Genomic DNA, 23,115 nt, shown 5'->3' with positions numbered 1-23,115 from the left:
ACTCTTCCCCCGTCCGGCCACCCTTCCGCGGGAGGACCCGCCGGTCTCCCCCGCCCCGCGGCGACGGCGGCGGCGGCGGCGGCAGCTCCTCCGCGGGCCCCAGCCGGTTTGTCCCCGCGGTTCCAGGGCGGCTGAGGGGCCAGCCTCGGAGCCAGGCGTCCGGTCCCCTTCCTCCACCCCGCCGCCGACGGGACCCAGGTGCCCGGTCCGGTCCGGTTCCCCACCGTCGCCTCACGACTCCCGTCCCGCGCGCGCCGACCCCTCCCTTGCCCCGCCTTTCCCGTCCCGGCGCGCGCGGGCTGCCGGCGGCGGCGCGGGGCGCGTGCGCAGTGCGCGGGCCCCGGCGGGCGGGCGGGCGGGCTAGTCGGGGCGGAGCCGAGCCGCGCCGAGCCCAGCCGCGCCGTGCCGAGCGGAGGGAGCATTGTGAGGGCGGGCGGACGGACGGACGGACGGAGAGAGAGAGAAAGAGAGAGAGAGAGAGAGAGACGGACGCCGCGAGCAGCGCCGAGCGCCGCATTCCCCGCTGAGGCCGCCGCCGCCGCCCCCCCCTCCCCCTCCCCCCAGCAGCATGTCGGGCCGGTCGGTGCGGGCCGAGACCCGGAGCCGGGCGAAGGATGATATCAAACGGGTGATGGCGGCCATCGAGAAAGTGCGCAAATGGTGAGCGGGCCGCGCCGCGCCGGGACCCCGCGCCCGCCCCCCCCCACCCCTCCCCGCTCCCCTCGCCCCCCATCGCCACCCCCACCCCCCCCTCCCGCCCGCCGTGCCGTGCCGTGCCGTCCCCTCACGGGGCCGGAGCTCGCCGGGCGGCCGCGGGGGGCGGGGAGCCGGCGGCACCCAGAAGCCATTTCGCTCCTGCGAGTCACATGAAGGCGGCGGCGGCGTGTGAGGGCGAGAGGCGGCTCCATTGTGCGGCCGAGCCCCCTCCCCGCCGACCCCAGCCCGCTCCCCGCGGCTGTCCCCGCTCCGCCGCACCGAGGATCCCGGGCGGCGACGGGGGCGGGCGGGCGGGTCGGGTTGGGTTCCTCCCGCCGCCCTCCCCTAAAAAGGGCCCCGAGGAGCGGGCCTGGGGGAGCTCCTCCGCCGGGTCTGTGTGGAAATAGTGCTCAAAGAAGTATTAAAAAAAAAAAAAAAAAAAGGGCATTAAAAATACCCCTGTAAACCGCCCGAGAGGGTTTTTTATTATTATTATTATTGCACGTTTATTTATTTATTTTACCTTACAAGTTCCCGAGGTTCGCAGGTAAGCACAGCAAACCCGAGTGGGATCGTCTCCCACTAAGGCTCCGGCGGTTGTAAATGCCGAGCGGAGCAGGAGAGAGCGCGTAATTGCCGCTGGAATTTGTTTTAAATGATATAATTGAAGGTTGTACCCCCGGTGAAATAATTCCCTTTTGTTAGGCCTTAAACGTGTTTTGGCATTTTCCCGCTTTTGTCTTTTTCTGCTTTTGTTAGGAAAATCAACATGAGGTGTTTAAACAATACAGTAAAACAGTCAATGCAATGTTCTGCACAGTCGGTTCAGGGTTTTGGGATGGGATAAAGAACAGTGCCAGTGTGACTGGAGAGCAAATCTTTCTTCCAGCAAGTTGGCTGACTGTTCAGTAGTCTTTGTGCATGTATCTTAAAATACTTACTTTAAACATTTGAAATCCACGGGGAAATCCCTCGGGTTAGTATTAATCTGCATAACTCAGCTGTTTTGAACGTGGTAAAATAAGGGGACACTTTTATTGCAATCCACAGCTAATGCTTCGCTTTCGTTAAAAGGAGAGTGAAATGCAGAATTAAACGTGTTCGTTATTCGGGTGAAATGGATTGTTGGGTTTTAAATGGCCTTGAGCACATGAATGGGCCCGTTGGCTTGAGCTGGACAAAGAATCGGGACGTGTGTCCAATAACGCAGGGCACGAGATGGGGATTTCAAAGAATCCAGCCATTGTGTAGGGAGCCGGAGCAGCCGGAGCACCACAGTTCGGTTGGTTTCAGGAACTCTCTTCTACTCGGGTGGTGTTTTTTAAGTGCTGTTTGCTGACTGCTGGGCCAGCTTTGAAGGGTCAGAACAATATATAGCGAGGTGACAAGACTTTTGTTCAAACAGGAGCATTGTTAGATGTGTGGGACTATTTTGTCTGTAGGTATTTCATTCATGAGCATAGCATACTTCCTTTGAATCCTAGTTTGCGGATTTCAGAGAGGAGGAGAGGCAGAAGCTTGGCCATTCAACAAAATGTCTAATTTTTTATTTTTTTTTTCTTGGCAAGGGCTCTCTGCCATCATGTCAGTTGCTATGGCTTCCTCTATAAAACAGAAATCTTATGGTATAAATAGATTTTTTGGTATGTTTTAACCCTCCTGAGAGATAACTTGCTCTAAAGGGTTCCTGTACAGGATCATCAATGTTTCTTTTGATTATTGTCAGAAGTGTTCTTACGGCTTGTTGCGTGTGCATCTCCCAAGTATTTATATAAGCCAATTTTCTTATTTTTAAAGGAATTGTAATTTGAAGGTGAATCTCATGATTCCCCCCCCCCCTGCAGTTGAGTATAGTGGGAAATTAGCAAGAGAGATTCTGTGTCTTGTGGTTTAAATGTTTTGAGAAGACTTGGCTTGTTAAATTGAACTTTACACACTAGCGATTCCTGCATCTTCAGAAGAGCCACATAGGCAATTTCCAAGTGTGCAGTTTCATTTGCATAATAGGGGCAATTTGTTGCCATCCACAGCTTTTCTGTGGAAATGCAGCCACTGAAGATTAAAATACCTTGCATCCAACATTTCATAGAACAAGAGTTTTCTTAGACTTGTGCGCTCGGAGCGCTGCGTGCCAAGGATGAGTAGAGAGGCAGACCAAACTGTAAACTCTTCCGAGCGGACAGTGGCTCCTGCGTGTGCTGCCTTATGCTTTATCGATCTGTGAAGGTGTGCAGCAGCCTTGCCGTGCAGTATTACTGAATGGCTGTACTGCCACGTCTATGAACGTGCCTATTGGAAAGCAGTTTCCACCAGTGCAGACTTTGTTCCTTAGAAAATTGTTTGTTCTTAGACAGTGAGCCCTTTGATGCAGGTACCCTATCTTCATGTGTGTTTGTAGAGTGTCTAGCACTTCTGGTATTACTGGAACTTAGTAGTAAATAGTGAAGTTGTTACATTTTTATCTGAAGATTAGTGTAACTGTATCTCCTTTGTTTAAACCACTCTCATGAATGAGCATCTATTTCAGAAAACACATAGCACGTGTCCTACAGAATACATGGTTGTGTTGTATTTGTGTGGCAGAAACATTAAATTTCCTTGGCTAAGAGGGTAGTTCTACTTCTTTTTAACAGTACTTAGAATTGTTCTTTCAGTCTGTTTTAAAAAATACTCTGAGATAAATTTATGACAATGAATTGTGAAACGTACAGGATTGTTTTTTGTCTTTAAAGATTGATGGGTATGCATAGATTCTAAATGGGCTCTTAAGAAGAGGCAAAAACTAGTGTGCCCTCAACCAGCATTAGGAAAATACTGGAAACACTCTTGTTTTATAAAAGTCTGATTTATTAAACAAAAGAAAATGCAGACGTTTACTAAAAGACAAGTAATGGGCAGCAGACAAGTGTAAGTGGTAGGACATCTTGGGAGGCAGTGAAATAATTTGCATGGGTACATAGCACTGCTGAGCTTTTGGACAACTGTGCAAACATTTAAGGATGGAGGTATGGTGTGGCTGATGTGCATAGGTACCGTGATTTGGAGAATGTTGGTCTCCATTCAGACTTGCTAAAATATTTTTGCGTGGTATGTAATGCTCTGAGATTGAGCTTCTGCAGGTTTTGCTGCTCATGCTTCCTTCTTAAAATAGGCTTTCACTCTGAAAAGTAGTTATGACCTAGAACTCCTTAACATGATGTCTTTGGAAAAAGACTCCTTGCTACTACCAGATTGCCACCCTAGTTTAGTCTGGCTACGTTGGCTGTGTTTGATTTCCTGCTAAGATTGTAGGTCAGGTAGCAGCAGCTGAAGTACCCAGTGTACGTGCAGGAACCGTCCTGAAGTACTGTAGTGGCCCAAACACACTGTTATCATGCTTGAATTACGATACATTTTTTCTGGCGCACGATTATTTCTTTTTGAGCCAGGACATGGTCTCGGACTTTAATGGAAGTTGGGTGTATGTTAAAGGTAGAGTTTTGTCATATGTAAGCCATGTTTCTCTTTATTGTAAGAAAAGGTGCTTGTTGCAACGTGGAACCTAGCAGAACTTGCTTAAAAACAGGCTGACCTGTGTAAGTTAAAGGAGACTCTTGTAATATACCCTATTTACATAAACTCAGACAGAAGGTGTCCTTAACTGTTAGTCTTTGTCCGTTCATGCTACATGGTGTTTAATTGTATCTGCAGGGTGGTCAAGAAACACCATATATATTTGGGGCTACTTCGCAGTAGTCACTAGACAAACATCTACATAGCAACAGGCGTGCTCTGAAAAGCAAGCCTACTTTTCAAAAAAATTTTTTTTTGTGCATCTGACAGCCCTTTTTGTGTATAATAATGGCATTTTCTTTCCCATTCCCCTTTCTCCTTTGCTTGATCCCACAGGGAGGTCATAATTCTGTGATTTTCACCAAACTCTGTTGCAATGCAAGTGAGTGTGATGTGATAAATTCAGCATTATGACGTCACTTCGTGATCATCAACAGAAGATGGGGTATGTGGGAGCAAATCCTTGTGTAAATACAGATCACTGTGATAAATGATAGTCACGGTAAAAGGCCAAATAAGTGTGAAAGCCTTTTCTTGAATTATAATATATTGGCAGTAAAGGCTTTCTGTTTCTTTGCCATCAAATGTTTCTAGCACTCATTGCAGCTGCAGAAGCTGCCTTGACACTTTATGTATAAGTGTAATATACACTGTTGCATTTGCTTACCAGTATATTACTTTTATACATGGAATTTGATAGTAATCTTTGGAGCTTTAGTGTTAATATACAAAATATAAATCTATTTAAGAGTCTTGGGCTATTTAGAATGGGGAATTGAGTATGTAATTATGTAAGTTCTAGGATATTAGTATGCCTCAGGCATAAGCACTAAAGAAGTGTTGATACTAATGCTTACCCTACGTATCCTTGGCTGTCCTTTAAATGCTGTGCAGATACGGTTTGGAGTTTAAAAATGCTTTAACACAATTTCAGATAAATGTAAGGGTTTGTTTCTGTTGCATTGATTAGCTTCTGTATTTACTATAACTAAAGTATTTAAGATACTTTTCAGCATGGAAGATTAAAAGAAAAAAAATATTTTTATATATATTTTAAGTTTTGCCATTTTCCAGTATTGTTATTCCTGAGTCATTCATGGAGGAACAGGAGAGGTTTGAAACCAGAAAAAATGTTTTATTTGTAAAGCTACGGAGTTTGTCAGCTAGATGTGGGCAAGTAAAGTAGACAATTGCCACGTTTTTAGCCTGATTAACTCTCAGGTTGATGGTGTTCCATCAACCACCTTTTCCAATCCACCAGTCAATATAGAGATCAACCTATATAGTATAACAGGGGATGGTGTAATAAAAATATTGCCTAGTGATCACTTAACAAAGGTGGAATAGGGTTAGGGGAGTGGAATTCTGATCAGGGTCTCAAGATGAGTGGGTTCAACAGTAGATCCATTTTACAGCAGGAAAATAGGTGGAGAAACTACTTAAGGTTTCACAACAGAATGGGCACGAGATTTCATTAATTCCTCGTTCCTACCCTGGCATTTGGTCAGCGAGAATATTTTGTAGTTTGTGCAGCATTTAGCAAACTTATTGTTATGGGCAGCATCAGTAAATTGTCAATTCTAACTAAATGAAAAGGAAAGTCCCTGATCAGCAGGTTGGGATGATGTCTTTGCACAAAAGATAAAAAGTGAGTGTTCAGAGTAGAAGTGGTTTTGGGGATTTGGGGGGGTGTTGTTTGTTTGGTTGGTTGGTTTGGGTTTTGGTTTTTGGCTTGAAATGGAAAGGCAGTAAGTATTACAGAAAATATTTGAAGCTTTATTTGCAATAAAAATCTTAAATCCTGAAGTTATTTTACCCTGTTGATCTTAAATGTCCAAAAGTCATTACATTTCTTTGTTAACAAATTTGTGTTTGTGCTGCCAATGATTTTATTAAGTTTTAGGGGAGGTTGTCTTCTTTTTTTCTTATTAATACTTGTATGGTCTTGAACCTTCAATACTGTAAATGCTTACACATGTAAAATATTTGAATAATAGCAGTGTGATGTTGGGTTTCCTTTTTAGCCATAAGTGTTTGCAGGACTGGGATGTTGGTGTACTTCCATCACACAATATCCTTATTCCCATTATTGTCTGAATTTACTGTGTATTGAATTCAGTAAAAAAAATCCCTATAGCTGAGGGTTATCAAAACTTAAGTGGTACTTAAGAAGCTCAAAGAATTAAAATGTCAGGACTAATTTTAATACTAGAAGGAAAAAGTTACTAATATAGGTTTCCTCCTGTGTTCTACAGTCTGTCCAGTGAAGATGCTGTGTGAGGCTGCTTTGAGATGCTAACAGGTATCTTGAACTTTTGGTTTTCCAGTGCAGCATCTCTAAGTAATATTTTGCTGTAGGAAAAGACTACAATCTTGGGTTTTTTAAAGCATTTATTCACCTCTCCCCACACCCAAAACAAAACCACAACTGGTTTTATTTCCATAATTTCAAAGGTTTTCCTAAGTAGAAATAAGTTTAGTTTGTCTTATATCCTTAAAAAAAAATAAAATTATATCATTATCATCTTTTCACAATTAAGTATGCTTTCATAATTGACATGCCCTCATCTCCACTGTCATTTTTATCACATCTAGCAGTAGAGCTCCAAATTAGCGTAAAATCAGGTTTTGACATACTTTAGCCATCTAGCGTACCCAAATGGATGTATCTAAACACATTGAGGAAAAACGGTGCTCCAGGAAGAGCAGTGGGAAAGAAATGAATCTGAAATAGTTTTGTACTTTAATTAAAATATCCTCGTGGACAGATCCAATCTTATCAAATTGTCATATATAGCTTTTTTAAAAAAAAAAACCAACAAAAAACCAAAAACAAAACCAGGAAAGTGTCCCCTCTAAAGGGAAAACAAATAAGATTGGCTTTAGTAGCTAAAATAAATAGTCAGGAGGATGTTTGTGGCATTTGTACAATGTGGCTGCTTTTGATTCTGGAAGCCCGTTCTAAAAATGGAGCATCACATATGTATATTTGGAGTCACATCCAGCTTCTCCCATCCTGCAAAGAACATTTTTTTTTTTTAAATCTATAACTGGGTCCCAAATCTATTATTTAAATGTGTTTTTAAAAAAGAAAAATGCTTGAGATCTCATGCCAAATTAATTTCAGATGTTCCTGAATATTTAATGGAATTGGTCTTTGTTGTTAACTTTTAATCGATCCATTTGCAGACCTATATTACAAACCCAGGAACCAGCAGTGGTAATCTGTGACCTGAAAACTGATCACAGAAATGTGATGAAATTTCTCTGGCATTGTGGACCTTCTTTTAATATTCTGATGTAAAGAGGTCAAGGAATTCATCCCTTAACTAAGTGTTCAACATCCTTTCCATCTCCACGCTCTGTGACTGCATGATGCCCTCCAGCCAGATTTCCTTCACAATTTGTCAATGTCACAACTTCATGGCTGGCTGGCAGGGGTCTGCACAGAGTGCTGTAGGTTATGCTTTTTCCCTCTCTGATAGCCTCAGCCTTGCCTTTCCAAGAGAGCTAGGCTCTCCAGAGTCTGAATTCTGCATCACGGCACATATTGCTACCAATAAGGCTGTTGGTTCTAAGGCTAGAATTTCAGAGCTGTCTGACAGGAGTGTTGAGTGAACGTTAAATTGCTAGCAGCAAATTTCTACCCAAAAACAAACCTCAGATGGTCAAAATGCATTTAGATTTCTAAAACCATTAAACAGCTTCATGACAATCAAAACACTGGTCTGTCTAAAACCTCTTCTGCTCTCTAGAAACTTAAGTGAAAATTGTAGGCATTAAATCTGCATTTTCAGTAGCTGTTCTTCTTAACTGTATGTTTAATCCAGATCTTATTACTGCTACTGCAGTTACTCACCTACTCAAGTAACAGCCCTGAGAAATCTGGAGGTTAGCAGTGCTCTAACAAGTTTCTGAAATGCAAAGAACAATTTGCACAATGCAGTACTAAAGACGATGTAATAGAGATCATCCTACTTAATAGCCTATTTAAATCCTTGACAACTTACAATAGTAGATCACTTTCTTTTGAATCTGAAGTTTAACTTCTCCTGCATTGTAATTTTATAGGGAGAAGAAGTGGGTGACAGTTGGCGACACATCCCTAAGGATTTACAAATGGGTACCAGTAACAGAGCCTAAAGTCGATGATGTAAGTATCCTGCAGATATCTTGCTTTTTTCAAGATGTAGACACTCATGTTTAGGGACAGTCGAGAAAAATGCACTCTCTATTCTTTGAGCCTTTAAGCTAAGACTGGTGTGGGTCTTGCAAGCGTTTGAATAGCAGAGCTCTAGGGAAAATGTTGATCTCTACAGAAAGTGATGGTGATGGTTCAGTGGGTGGCAGTCTTTCTGGAGTCAACTTGGATCAGTTCTCAGATAACTTAAACATTTGGCTTGAAACTGATTTTTGAAACCTTTCTTTAACATAATAATTGGGAGGTGGGGAGGGAAAGCTAAGACATCAATTACTTTTCCCCTCTTTCTGCCTGATGCTTTAAAGGAAAGTAGCTGGTTTGGAACTGTGCAGAGAACGTATTCTATCTGTGCATCACTGCTGTTTTGCTCAAAAATAGGTACAAAGCACTGAAGTAAGCGTAGGGAAATCCTGTGGAACTGAGATCACTTGTATTAAAATGTCCCGCCCAAGCAACACAGCAGACATGCTTCTGTTGTAATGTGTATTTTCTCTTGATAAATGTTTTGTGTATGCATCATGTTTACATTCTCAGTGTGCACTGTTCATTTGCCATGATACCATCATGTGGCATAAAAGTAAGTGTAAAAATGAAAGTTGATAGGGCTTACAAATTGTTTTTCAAAATGAACATTGTTCTCATTTTATAAATTGAAATATTGTTATATAGAGAAAACTAATCCATGGTACCACAGTAAATTAATGATACAGTAGAATAGATATCCTAAGTTTGGTATTCCTTCCTTGGGCTGTCATGTGCTTTTACTTTATTTGAAATATGAGTTAAGACCTATCTGGAAGATAACTGCTCTGTTAATAAATGTGTAAAATGATGGGTTTTTAGACAGGACGTTGTCATGATCTTGTCTTATTCAAAGTCCAAATTCAAGACCTATTTTTGATTAGTGTTGTTTTAACTGTGTTTGTTTCTTTCTGTGCCTTTGGTTGTACCACAGATTTCAGTGACTGTCAGAGTTGCGGCAAGCCTCTTGTATTCTTCAAATGCTTGAGCAGCATCTGTGTGAAGTAACCTGTTGTGAACTGGGAAACCTTTCCTGGTTTCTTTACAGAAACTCATTCTTTCTAGCTGCCAAATGTTTGGTTTTATTTTACTGTTTAAAATACATAGGGGGGGAAAAGCTGTGCTATCAGAGAGAGAGATAGATGTAGGATACTTAGGCTCATGGCTTCTGAAAATTGTCTTCCCGCAGTTAAGGTGTGCCTGAATGGAACTTTGAAATAGAATTTTTAGTGAGTTTCTGGATGAATTTTCAAGGTGCTAGTACCTGAACTCATTCTCTGTTAAGAAGAATGGGTTTCTATAATGGTCTCTATGTGCAGAGCTTAATTGTATTTTTTGAGCCATCATCTTTAGGTTTAGGCTCCAGATTTGCTGAAACTGGGACACTTGTTCAAGACCTGTTACTTTAGTGTCCTACAGTCACATTCTGGTCATTACAAGTAGAGGCCGTTGTGCAGCTGCAGTTGTTGCAGGCTTGATGTCATAAGGTTTCTGTCTTTTTGCTCTGGAAGTTTTCACAATTAAACCAAGTGTATACATTTTAAAAATAAATATCAGGTAGGGGTCATTTTGGCTATTTAATTTTGTTGTGGACATCCTTTCATATCCGATTTCATCCACCTGTGAAGGAGTAGACAGTATACTTGTTTTTTACCAGAATAGGAGAACGGGATCTTTTTTACTGCTTCATGTTTCAAATGGAAGTTGTCTTTGATTTTACTGAACACAGGTTAGATTACTTCCCCCCCCCCTCACATGTAGTTCCTAAGACAATTTGACATTTCTTTGAACTAGAATTAGGTAGGCTCTTTCCTCCTACTAGTTTTGGAAGGCTGTTGTAGAACCTCACCACTCTGATGGTTAAACATTTTAAAAAAAAACTTTTCATCTTAAATTGCTTGCAGTCATTTTTAAATATTTTTCTTGTGGCAAAAATGTCCTTTTTACCTTAAAAAACCCCAAATAACCAAACCTGAGAGAGATTATGTCCCCTCTGAACTTTCATTTTGCAAAGGTAAAGAAGTTCATGTGCTTTCACCTCTGTTTCACATATTAGGGAATAAATCTGGCTTCTCTGAAGTAAAAATACAATTTAAAAATAAGCCTAATAATTTATTTAAAATAGAGGGAAAAGTCCTTCCAGATATCACTTGTTGAATTTCTTCTGCAGTCTTAGACAATATTTGATTGTGGCTTTAGTTCCTTCCCTCGTTGGAGGACACTGTTTTATCCGAATGGATGGGTTGCCGAGCATTCTTTGTAGAGTCAGGCTTTTAATTGTCTTCTCAGCAGGCACGCAGGATCCTCCAAAAGCAGCGCAGCTGGCTCTTTTTCCTATGAGACTGATTACGTCACCTCTTAATTGAAAATGCTGCATCCCTTAGCAGACGCAGATTTTCCACGTGATGGATGCCACTGTCTCTTCCTTTGTTTTAATGCTTGCAGTCCATACTGTTGTTCGGTCATGAGCATGTTGTGACCTATTGTTCACGTAGGACTGTCTTGCTTATGCTCTTTGTTTTAGGCCAATCTGATTTTTCTTAATCCATCTTTTAGTTTTAATGAAGAAACAGCATTAGTTGTAGAGAAGGAGGAGGTCTCTGCAGTGTTGGTCATTGAGAAAGAGGTAAAAAGTTGTCTCTTTAGTGTTAAAATTTTAGATCTGTTATCATTCCTGTTGTGCATGCATGCATATTGTCTAGGTGTATTCTACAAGCTTTCTGATATGGAAGGGAAAATGTATTGAGCTTTGTAGCAGAGTTACAAGCTCAGAAATAGGGTAGTTTCATGAATTCTAGCCCTGCCTCTGATCAGTGATGTTCTTCTCTTTTCCTGGCGTAGCAGAGATTCTTTTGACCTTGCTTTTGTAGCTCTTTGGACCAAGTACAAAGTTAGCAGCCAGCACCACCCAGGTTCTCCGACTCAGTTTTAGCAAGCTGTTTAATCACTGTGCCTCAGATTCCTTGTTTGTAGAATGAGGGGTATTACTGAGTACTTCTGCATTTTTTACAAAAATTATGCAGTTGTTTGAAGATAAAAAGCCATGTTTAAGTGCTGACTGTTACTAGAATTTCTGGATAAAAACCTATATGTCCTAGTGTTTTGTGTCATGAAGAATACAATTAGAAAAACAGCCCTGCAGTTATTGGGACTAATGCATTATTGATAATGTCAGTTATTATTACATTGGCTTTATTTCTCACTTGAAATTAAGAGAGATGGTTACAGAAGTAATGAGTGGGAAGGGTTTTATATTGCAACATGGATTTCTCTTCATGGTGGTAGTCTCATTTGTTTGTGGTACCTTTTGTTTTTCAGAAAAATAAGAATAAGAAAAAAGGCAAAGATGAAAAATGTGGCTCTGAAGTGACCACTCCAGAGAACAGCTCCTCTCCAGGGATGATGGACATGCATGGTGAGTGGGAGAAGGTCAGCCCCAATTAGCCTGTTACACTGCTATGAAGGTATAAGCAAACAGTGTCAAATTCTCCATTGCTCAGATGTATGGACAGCACAACTGAGTCAAAGTGAATACAGCATCAGATACTCATTTGGTACTTTGGACTTCTCTTCTGTGGGTGTACTAACAGTTGTTTAAATGCCATTTTTATTTAGGCTGTGTGTAGGGAAAAAAATGTTAGTGGAGCTAATATGAAGATAAAAATAGAAATATTTACCATTCAAAATACTACACTCAGATGAAGTAGTAACTGTCAAAATTGCTGCTTGAAGAACCACAAGACCCCCCCAAAGCCTCAGTGGCACTTTCTATAAGTTCTGCAGGTTTTGTACTTTTTAACTCTGTAGGTGATTCAGGTCAAAAGAATTCTGCAAGAGCCAAGAAAGTGAGCTCTGGTTCTGAGGTGTCTTCCTTCTGCTTCAGCTTGATGAAATTAACTGGTTAAGAAAATATTTTTTCGCTTGCCAGTCAGGCACTATTAGATCAATTTTTTATTATTATTTTTATTTTTTTAATGTCAACTGTTGAGTGTTAACCTGGTGTTTATTACAGAGGAGCTTGCACAGCTCAGCTCCGTTTCAATTTTTTACCTTCTAGGTGTTTGGATAACATTAGTTTGGATAACTTATGGCTGAGAATGCAGCAGTATTTGAGCTGATAAGAGGGCATCACTTTTTAGTGGGTTGTAAATTTTTCATTTCAATTTTACTTGCATTTGTATTGCTTCCTGGTTGGTTTTTGCAGTGTTCACAGCAAGTATGGCCTTGCAATTAAAGGATTGAGCAGAATTTTCACAGATCTTGATTAATTTTTCATCTGATTCAAACCTCTTAGCTTTTGACTTGGTCAGATAATTTAATTTTCTTAAGTCTTGTTTCTCCCACTCATGAGGTGAATATACTGCTTGCTTTTTTTTATCATATCTCACTTGCGTTTTTAAGCCATTACTGTACAATTTCATGATAAACTTAATCTGATCTGACTTCAAGCTGCTCTGAAGAGAGATGGTCCCATCACCAGCTGTGTGTTTCTGAAGTCCTTTGGATGTAATGATTATACAGATGCAGAGGGAGGTGGATCAACTTGCATGCTAGTCATCTAACTAATAATGTTTTGCTGGGTTAGTTTTCTTTAGGGAGCAGGAGCTTCCCTTTTGGTTACCCGTGGTTGTTAGACTGGCTTAAAGATTGCAGGAAGTTGCACCCCACTGCTATCCATGAAGTATTAGCTGAGATACTTAAACCACTGTCACTGGTTTTCACAGAAAGAGGGTACAGGCAGAATATTTCCTGTTAACTAGAGAGACACAATCTGTGCTGCAGAAAGTTACTGTAATCCAAGTTTTTGGAGGCTAGAGAATATGCTGCACAATTACCACTTGGAAACTGTTGATAGCGGGACTGGATGTTACATTTTACCTTGATGGGCTTTTGTTGTTTTTTTTTTGTTGGGGTTTTTTTTGACCTTCAGGATACAATTCAAAAACTCTCTGCTCATCTGAACATTGTAGTGATGGGTATTTGTAAATCTGCAGCATGAACACTTAATTAGCCCTGGATTATATGAACTATAAAATGAAGCTGTAGCTTCAGTTGATCTGTTTTACTCATTTTACACAATTCTGGGTTCTTTTGGAAGAGATCTGAGTAAAACACTCTTGGTTTTATTGTATAATAATAGTGAGATCACCTTTTTTGCAGTTTTCTATTTTTTAGTGACTGCTAGAAAACTCCTGTATTACAGCATAGGCTGCAAGAGCAAAAATTGTGGTGGTGTAGAAAAAGGCTAGATGTAGTGTTAGTCTAAATGCTTGGACTTGATCCCCAACAAGCTAGACTGTATCATAATGCATAATGCAGGAAAAATACGGAAGAATTAAGGTGTGCTTTTTATCTTGTCAAATTAGACTTTCATAGTTTTAACTCTTTTGTTAACAGATGACAATAGCAACCAGAGTTCAATAGCAGATGCTTCTCCAATAAAACAAGAAAACAGTAGTAATTCAAGTCCAGCACCAGAACAGAACTTGGCAACACAAGCAGACGGCACTGAAGTAAAGTCTGATGAAACTCAGACAGAAGCAAAGGAGCAGCCTGGTTCAGAAGGTAAGCTGAAAAGACCATCTTCAAAGCCAAATAAAAAAATGTTATCCTTTAGTGTATCATTTACTTGCTTATCCATTCTAAGAACTGAGTGTTAACAATTTGAAAGAAATAGTTTCTGAATTCTTAGCATTTATGTGACAATGGACCATAATCTCTCTGGCCTACTGGTGATCCTTCCATAGAACTGGAAAGGTTAGATTGACATTCAGGGTCTTTTCAGAGAGGAAACAAAGAAAATACTTGGTTTATTGTTGTCATAATCTCGGTCTTGGAAGAAGAAATAGTTTAAAATCATCTTTAAAATGGCTGCTACCATGTAATCACACAAATCCTGGAAAGTATTACTTTTGTAGATCTGTGAATGTTTGCTATCTAGTGTGAAAGTAAAACAGAGGTGAGATACTTTGAAATAATTTTTTTAATTGTGTAAACTTTAATATAAGCTTTCTTTTTTCTCGACCTGCTAGTTACTTATTCAAAAGTTAGCTCTGCATTCTGTCCTAATTTTCTCAGTGTTACAATATTGTACTGCAGTTGTGCACAGATTAAAAATACATATGAGTTAAGAGCTTGTTCTGAACCTCACTCTTTAAAAGGTATTTTGAGTAATTGAAACATGCTCTGTATTTATATTCTTGGGAAGATAACTTTCTCCATCCTATTATAACAGATAAAAGATGTCCTTAACACCATTCTAATGATTTAGTTGCAGAATTCTTCCCATAGCAAAGCAATTAAATTATGCCCTCCTGATTTAGTTCTCAGCTCAGTAGATCCACTAACCAATTTAAATTTAGAGCTTTTATCTTGGTAATACCAGAATGGTTAAGTATGTTAAATGTTGTCATTTTAATTGCGGTTAAAATTTGTCAACTGAATCATCACCAAATTGAAATAAATCAGAACACTGTATCCTTCAAAGAAAATCTCAACTATTGTATTTGGTCACGGTAAATGGTAAAGACTTCCTCCTAGGTCTAATATTGTCTGAACCTGCTTGTGTGAAGTTGTTACATAGCATGCATGCTCCCCTGACTAAATTTAGGTTCCAGGAAAATCATACCAAGTTCTCTGGATTAGTTCCAGAGCCAGTTACTGTAAAATGAAAGGGAGAAATAATGGCAAAAAATACCTGTTATTAATGTGTTTTTTTTCTTTTGGTTATATGCTGTGTTTAAAAATGTATTAAATAATTATTTATCTACCAGAGTGTATGATCAACCAAGCCCCCGGAACTGTGACGTTATTCAGCTGGAGAGGGTTAATGACCTTGTAGTCTATCTCATGTTACTACACTGAAATCAGGGAGGTTCCTTAAAGCTAGGGGACAGTTTGGGTGGTCAGAAAAGCCTAATGTGGACTTCTTAAAGAAACAGGTACATTCAAAACATTTTGCTGCGTAAACAAGTCATTGCAGACGTTGGAATAGCTTGGGGCTTGACAGTTTAAAATACGGAACCCCATGCCCAAAGGCCAGCAGCAGCTTGAGCAGTAGCTGTCAGTAGCACTGGAAGAGAGCACAGCAGCTGTGAGCTGTCTGTTGTGGAAGTTGCTCTAGGTGTGCTTTTTTGTCATGAGGTGATGGGCACATCACAGAGTGCTCCTTAGCTCAAGTAGCAATGTATGCTCAGACATACACAACAGAAATTGAAACTGAAATTCCTTCTGACCCTTGGGTCTTGTTTATCAGTATGAACATGCTTTTCTGGTGAGACATGGAAAGGAAGACAATTCTGTCTGAGTTTGCTGAATATGATCTTTGAGACTGCTCATCATAGGCGTCGCTTCATCTTGAATTCAGTCAGAGAAACTTTCAGAAATGCTTGTGATCCTTTTCATACAGTACACCACAAAAATATCCATTACTCGCTGATTATGTCATCTTCATTAACCAAAGTTGTAAAAAAATTTTTTTGATCTTGCATTTCTCATCATCTAGCATAAATTTGTTTCCTGGGTCAGGGACCTGTGGAAAGATCACTTCATAAAACTTGACTCCATGCATACTTCTGAAAATTCATTCAAGTCAAAAAGGATTTTTGAATGATGTGAAGGAAAGAATGGGTTCCAGTCCTTGAATGTGGGACTGTTCTTGATGTGGGTAGTGAAGGAAATATAACTGACCTTTTACAGTCAAAAGGGGTTTGGTTTCGGGTGGTGGGTTTTTTTGTTGTTGTTTGTTTTTTGTTGAGTCTCTGCTTCTGGATGTACTGTGTTAAGTTTCCAGGGATCTTTAACCTGTAAAGACATTTTAAGTGCCCCTATCCCCTCTGTAAGTCTTGGGGGGGTGGGTGTGTGTTTAAAAAAACAAACAAAACCCCCAAACCAAAACAAACCCCAGAGCTATAACAAGCTGGAAGACTTCTCCACAAGTATGCACCAGAATTAAAAATTCTACAACTTTAATGGTTAAGCTAGCTAGCTAGCTGAAGTTCTAAATTTTATCTTAAAAGTAGTATCAAGCAAAAATTGTTTTTTAAATACATGTCTGAATTTCAATTCAGATAACTTATTCTCTCTCCTGAGCTACACAGTTTTAGATCCATTAGTTATAACAATTCAGCCCTTTTTGTAGCTGCCTTTTACTTCTGGTTTGAAGCAAGCTTCCTTGCGGTCAGTCCCTTTGCAGAGTTTATGTTGAAACTTGTTTGCTAATAGCGTTGACATCGTTCTGTGTCACAGGGTGTGCGGGAGCTTAGCTCCCTCTAGGGAGCGATTCCAGCAATTGTATACTACCGGCAGCGTGAAGGCGAAGGTCTTCTCAGCAGCCAGTGGTTGTGGTCCTGGAGTTTGGCCTTAATTCATTATATTCATACAGTTGTTATGTATCTTATCATTAATGGTTACACGTGGGTGAAATTTATGTGTTTGAGATGTTGCTAATGAGAAGACATCCTGAAAGCTCATGCTGAATGCTTTTCATTTGTTTGTTTAAAATTATTTCTTGAAATTTCAGATACCTCTGATGAACAGAATTCACAGTCTTCAATGGAAAATTCCATTAATAGTTCAGAGAAAGCAGAAGTTCAGTCCTCTGGAGAAAATGATATAATTACAGAGGCATCTAAAAACTCTCAGGTAACTTTAAGTGCAAAAGCCCAGTTACTTGGAATTTGGAAAAGAGTATTTTTACCAAATAGCAGATGTAAGGAGGCCAGTTGTGTATTTAGACTCATTTCCAAAGGTGAGGACAGTAAAGCAGCTGTAGAGTATTAAGTGTACACGTATCTGGTTCTGTGGTTAATTTGATTGCTTCTTGCATTTCACATAATATGAACAGTAAGACTAGATTGGTCTGATTTATTTTTCAGTTTCCTAAACCAGTCTGTGTTAGTTTTGTAAGGGAATATTAAAATTTCATGTTGATAAAATGTTTGGACCTAACCTACTGGACAGGCCCCTTTAAGGAGCATTCGGAAATAAAATACCTTCTATAAAAGTAAATGCATATAGCGGTCAGGAAAGTTAATTTTTTTAGATTCAGTGGGTGAGATGTTTGGACTCTTACTCACTGGTATAGTGAAAAATTCTGTGTGGGTGGGAGAAATAACTTAGCCTTGCAGTTGTCCCCCTCCACCAAGATCCTCAGGCAGAGCACTGCTCAGTCCATTGGTTTTCCTGTGGGTGGTTGGCTTGTTTCAGTGCACACCTTGTGCTTTCCAAACCTTGCGTGTTCTGTCCTGTAGAGATTGCTTTGGCTATAGCAGGAGAAAATTCGTGTGCACTTGGTGCGGGTTGTGCTCGAGTGTGGAGCTGAGGGAAGTCCAGGTACTAACCATGCATCAAGGCTGTTGCTTGGAATATTCACTGTGGTTTTTAGCCTGGAACTAGAATTTTGCCCTTTGTCGGTAGACAACAAGTGTAAAGATGTTGAGGTAAGATGTAAGTAGAGGACTGATTTCAGGAAGCAAATGCACTTGGTCATGTCATTCTCGCATCCAGGGATGCTTTGCTTTGTATTTTACAAATGACACACCAGGGAATTTGTTCATGTTTTTTGTTTGATGTTTATGATGCCTGAAATTCAGTGCAATGATAACGTGGTTGTTTTTCTTTTCCCCCTCATTAAGGACTCTGAAGGAGTGCCACCTTCTAAAAAGATGAAAGTAGAGGCTTCCCAACAAAATGTTGAAGAGATTTAGACTATAGATTTTTCTGGTCAGTTTTTATGTAAGGTACATCAGTGGGCTTAATTATAGAACAACCTTACTTAAGCATCTTCTCTTGGATGAGGACAGAACTCCTAACTTTTCAAGTTACCAAGCAAAAATCCAAGAAAGCCTAACAAAGGTTTAACTTCTCAGACACTGAAAACTTTTTCCTGTGAAACAAAACATTGAGAACTTTTAAGTTACTGTCTCTGAAATGGTTGGAGTAAACAACTCAGGAGGGGTCTACGCACTGTTTCTAAAGTCAAAATTACAATTATGTTGCTGCTGTATTTTTTTTTTTTTTTTTCATTTCTCTATTTAACATTGTAAGATATTTAAGGATGGTACAGGTCAGGTATTAGCTTTCATGTGAAGTTCATTGTTCTGGCGTGATGTCTGCTTTTGTTTTGTGCCTTGTGTTCTGAAAACAGTGCTAACTTTTAAAAGTTGTTTTGCAACTGTCTCCTTTGCAAAGTGGCCTATGTTTGTATAACGCCATGTAGTAAGGCTTTTTTCTTTTCTTTTTTGTTTGGGGTTTTTGTTCTGTTTTTAATTTTTAAATCCCTGGTGCTTAAATTTTTAACAAATACAGATCAGGAAGCCATTTTCACTCTTGGAGTCCAAGGAGAAAAAGGAGCTTGATATTTTATTTTAGCAGCTATAGTGGAGATCTTTTATTGAATGCATGGCATTCGCAACTGTAAATTTGGTCTTCTAAATACTTAACTTCATCAGAAGTTAACATGATCTGTTTACCATTTATAGTCCAGATCTGAATATATACGATAACACAGCAGTTAAAATACTTACGTATTAGGTCCAGATCTCTGTACTGGGTACAACTTGCTTTACAGAAAAGTTCCACTATGTACATAAATAGGATCAAAGGGATTGATGCACAGTGAATTTATTTTCAATTGGTCTTTTTTGATACCGTGTTTTCATTGAACTGGATTTCATTGTACTGTTTCTTTATAAGATGTTTACTTCTATGTTCCAGGTTAATACTGTATTTGGGGTTTCTTTTTTTCTTTCAGCAAGTCTTGTAAATAAGCCTTGTTTCCATAGACCCTACATCATTGTTAGAAATGTTCCTTCTTTTACAATTATGTTGAAGTGTGCTTATGCTAAACTTGATTGAAAGGCACGAAGTATGTGCAACTCCCTTCAAATTTGTGGCATGTAGAAGTGCAGAACCATTTGCATCAGGGCACAAGGGCCTGATCTTACAGTGGGCTTTGTACTTCCAGGGTGAGCTCCCAGTTGCAAATAGCTGGTGTTGGTGGGAACCGCTTATTTCTCACCTCAGTACGTGCACATGTGTGTACATACATACATACGTACAATGCCAAGCTGGATTGGGCCCTTAGTCTGTCTTCACTTTGTGTGAGAGATGGAACTTGTAATTTTAAATATGATCTCACAGCTATGAAAATGGTTGCATATAGTTTGTAAGCTAGGAACTGTAAATACTTTTTTAAATGAAAAAAAATTGCTTCCAGTTGATACATTTTCATAATTAGCTCTTCATTAAGCTTATTTATTTCTGAATTCTCCAATAGTGAAAATGGCTTGCACTTAGACTACTGCATTGCGTTTGCAATTACCACTTTATTATGAAAAACAATGGGGAAGTGGGGGGAGGGAATAGAGGGAGGGAGGAGTGGGGAGCCAATACTGACCTTCCATAAAATGTTTGTAGGATTGAACTCCAAATAACGTATGACACTCAGTTTCGGAACCTTATGTTGAAATAAAACTTTTTGGATTTTAACTGAATAAAATTTGCAAATCATTCATGAAAACAGTGTGCTCCCTAGTAAGTTTCTGGGATTTCTGGTCTGATCATGAAGTCCATTAACATTCTGAAAATAAAGAAATGAGGAGCCAAAAACTATATTTGCACAATATATGCAATGAAACGGTAGAATTCTCTCTTGAATTGTGTGTATGCCTAAAATGTGGATAACTGGTCAATGACGATTGATTTGTATGTATATTACATTCAGATTTAAGTGATATTTTGTGAGAAGTTCTATTGATATATTAAATGGGCAAATCTAGAAAGATTCAAACTTAAAAATATTTTTGGTTTACTAACTTTTTGTTGTTTTTAATGCTAAAACAAAACAAATCTGATGCCACCTTTGACAAGTAGTCATGTTTACTAATCCCTATCTTCAGGTGCATCGCAGCAAGTTTTTAATTTTAATTTTGTAGGTGTTTCCAAGGGAGTAAATAGACTTTTCGTTTAGAAACTAATTCCTGTACTTTAGGGAAGAAAGAAAATATATAAATAGCACTAAAAATACCTCAAATTTTTCATTAGATAGAAGCATTTATTGGCATTATTGACATCAACAGGTTTAACTATAAACTTCCTTTTCTCTCCTGTGGCTTCTGCTCAGAACTGTTCATTGTTCTGTGGCTTACAAGACAAGGCATCATAACCATATTCCTAGAGGCTTTATTTCTAAAGTAGTAATGCTTTATTTACAGCTTATACAGAATACATTCAGAACTTTTTTTTTAACCAGAGATTCTAGTGACAACAGACAACTGAACAAGCAGATAGATTTGGGTTCCTTAGACCTGTTATTGTCAGTCTCTAAGGGAAGAGACTTTGACATTATCTGGTATGAAGAAATCCAAAATAGTGTATAAGACTGTTATTAGTCTTTTTTTGAAGTGCCTGATAACATTTATGGGCCAACGGATGTGATTAAACACATTTTAATGCCAGAAAGTACAGATGGGACCAAACCAGAACATCAAATTCAAATCAACCTGAGGTTTGAAACCAGATCTAAATCCAGCTTTTTTTGGCTTGGACCTATCTCTACCAGAAACTTGTTTTATGAACTCACTGTAAAAGGGTTTATTGAAAGCATTGAGACGTGGAGCAGACGGAGAGATGTAATTTTTTTCAAGACGACTGAAAGTTCTCATACAGCTAATGTTTTAGAAGTAGTGCAAATATCAAGAAGTGCTTCCTTGCTACAATGCTGAATGTTGGAGCTTCAGTTACAAATAAATACAAAAAAAGAAAGGAAAAATAAAAAAAAGAAAAAAAAAAAGAAACTAGAAGCAAGCAAGTAAATTAGCTGAGTTTGTGGAACATGTGGGAAGGCCTTCCGAATAAGCGATTTACTCAGCCAAACATTTTATAGCAGAACTATTCCTTGGAATTTTTATGCTTGGGAAAGTAGTTGTTAAACATTCCAAAAAGTGCTGGCACTTACAAAACAACAAAAAATAATCAACAAGGCAGTATAAAATATTGGTTTTGGGTGGCTATCTTCATACATAAACATTGTCATGTTTTGGAATGTTCTTTATATCTAAGGGCCTGTTAGAAGGTGTAAAGAATTTTGTTTTCTTCAATACCTAATCGTTTTCCATCTTATGATTTGTGTGTGTGTGTTGTACAGCAGTATAATTTTTCACTTATTTATTCCATCGGTAGTTATGGTTTGTACAATGTACAATGGTTTCATTTCAAAAAATAAAATAAAAAATCACAACATGAATGCTGTGTGAATAATTTTTATCAAGAAACTTAATCTCCGTTTGTTTTTTTAAATTTACAATAAATTTGTTTTTATAAGTGGTATTTTTAAATGTGCATTCTATGGTGTTGTCTCATTTGGTAACATGTAAAATGATTCACCTTTGAGTGGACCAAAGGTGTCTTGATACTGCAGCAGGACACTGAGCAGGGTGGGGGCAGTTTGTAGTTATTGTAACAACAACAAACAAACAGATATGGCCAATGTAATTACAGCAACCTGCAGAATAACTCGGTAATTTAAGGTGCTTACTGTTGGCTGGGTACTCAGCTAATGCGTTGTGTTAACTTAAATTGGAGGGAGGAGGGTGGAAACATGCTTCAGTTCGGAAACATGCTGGAGTCTGATGCTAGCAAGGGTGAAACTCCTTAAGAGTTTTGGAAACATTCTTTACATTCAAGATGGATATAAAGTGTCCAGCTTATTTTTAGTGTTCTGTGTGCTCTGTCCCGAAGCAGCCTGCAGTTCTACAGACAGCTGAACTGGTCTGCTGGCTTACCACTACCAGAAGGGTGAGCCACAGCAAGCTTGCCTGCTCCCAGCTTGACTTTGTTGCCTTCTTTGCATTTACTGAGGTGCTCATCGCATCCTCTCATCAACCACTTAAATTTGCTAACCTGGGAAGAAAACTACCCATTGTAGTTAGGTTTTTTTTCTTCTCTGGATTAGTGAATTAAATCAGGAGACTTCTACAGAGGAATTGTATATAGGGTGGAACTGGAGACAGAGGAAAGAACAGGTAGAAAGGAAGATGTAATTCAAGGCAGGTCTCAGAAGGAAACACCTCTAAACAGGTAAGGCTTGTGCCAGTAAAGGGTGAAGGAGTGAGCAACAGCAGAGGCTCGCAGAACGGCGCGGAGCTGGAGGTTGGCCCTGTGGTTTGCCTGGGAGCAGGATGGGCAGAGGAGCCGGGGGAGTGGCAGTGGGATGGCTGGACTCCCAGTGCCTGCAATCAGCCCTGCAGTCTGAGGCCGTGAGTAGGATTCCTTGAGCTCTTGCACCTCATCAACATGGGAATGCTTATCTTCCTGTCTGTAGATTTAGGAGGATAATCTCTTACCACTAAGTGCTGTGGAGTACACTGCGGGTATATTTTTAAATAGTTTGAATGTCTCTCTGTTCAGTGTGTATTAAAGTTGAATTCTAAGTTGGTAAATGGCTGTTCCTCCTGTGCTAAAAGCCTGTGCTGTTGAAGGAACATCATCAGAAGATGGTGGCCTACCTTTCACCTTGCACTGCAGATTGCTAAAAAAAAAAAAAAACAGTAAGAAAAAAGCATACTCAAAAGATGCTGCTGTGGCCCCTTAGTGTTTGCCTTTGCCTCCCAGAATTCCTTACTGTGGAGGAGGAGAGGATAGCT

At 39.5% G+C, this 23,115-nt stretch overlaps 1 protein-coding gene across 2 annotated transcripts; it reads left to right on the top strand.

The window, feature by feature from the left end:
• The first annotated feature begins 359 nt into the window (after positions 1 to 359).
• Positions 360 to 21,267, top strand: BCL7A (BAF chromatin remodeling complex subunit BCL7A). Of its 2 annotated transcripts, XM_049805963.1 has the most exons (7): positions 591 to 660; positions 4,585 to 4,693; positions 8,320 to 8,401; positions 11,789 to 11,885; positions 13,868 to 14,035; positions 16,992 to 17,113; positions 18,106 to 21,267. In XM_049805963.1, exons 2-7 carry the CDS (start codon positions 4,659 to 4,661, stop codon positions 18,175 to 18,177), a joined length of 576 nt encoding a protein of 191 aa, XP_049661920.1. In that variant the 5' UTR covers positions 591 to 660; positions 4,585 to 4,658; the 3' UTR covers positions 18,178 to 21,267. The 2 variants fall into 2 exon arrangements, with proteins under 2 accessions (XP_049661919.1, XP_049661920.1); XM_049805962.1 differs by lacking the exon at positions 4,585 to 4,693 and having other exon boundaries at positions 360 to 660.
• Positions 21,268 to 23,115: the final 1,848 nt, after the last annotated feature.

This window comes from Accipiter gentilis, chromosome 7 (assembly GCF_929443795.1).
Source record: "Accipiter gentilis chromosome 7, bAccGen1.1, whole genome shotgun sequence".
Classification (NCBI taxonomy): Eukaryota; Metazoa; Chordata; class Aves; order Accipitriformes; family Accipitridae; genus Astur; species Astur gentilis.
This window is presented reverse-complemented; position numbering and strand designations above follow the sequence as displayed.

Coding starts and splice junctions, on each gene's coding strand:
- BCL7A (XM_049805962.1), top strand. CDS start 569: ATGTCGGGCCGGTCGGTGCGGGCCGAGACCCGGAGCCGGGCGAAGGAT. Junction 661..8,319: donor ATCGAGAAAGTGCGCAAATG/GTGAGCGGGCCG, acceptor GTAATTTTATAG/GGAGAAGAAGTGGGTGACAG. Junction 14,036..16,991: donor GGAGCAGCCTGGTTCAGAAG/GTAAGCTGAAAA, acceptor TTGAAATTTCAG/ATACCTCTGATGAACAGAAT.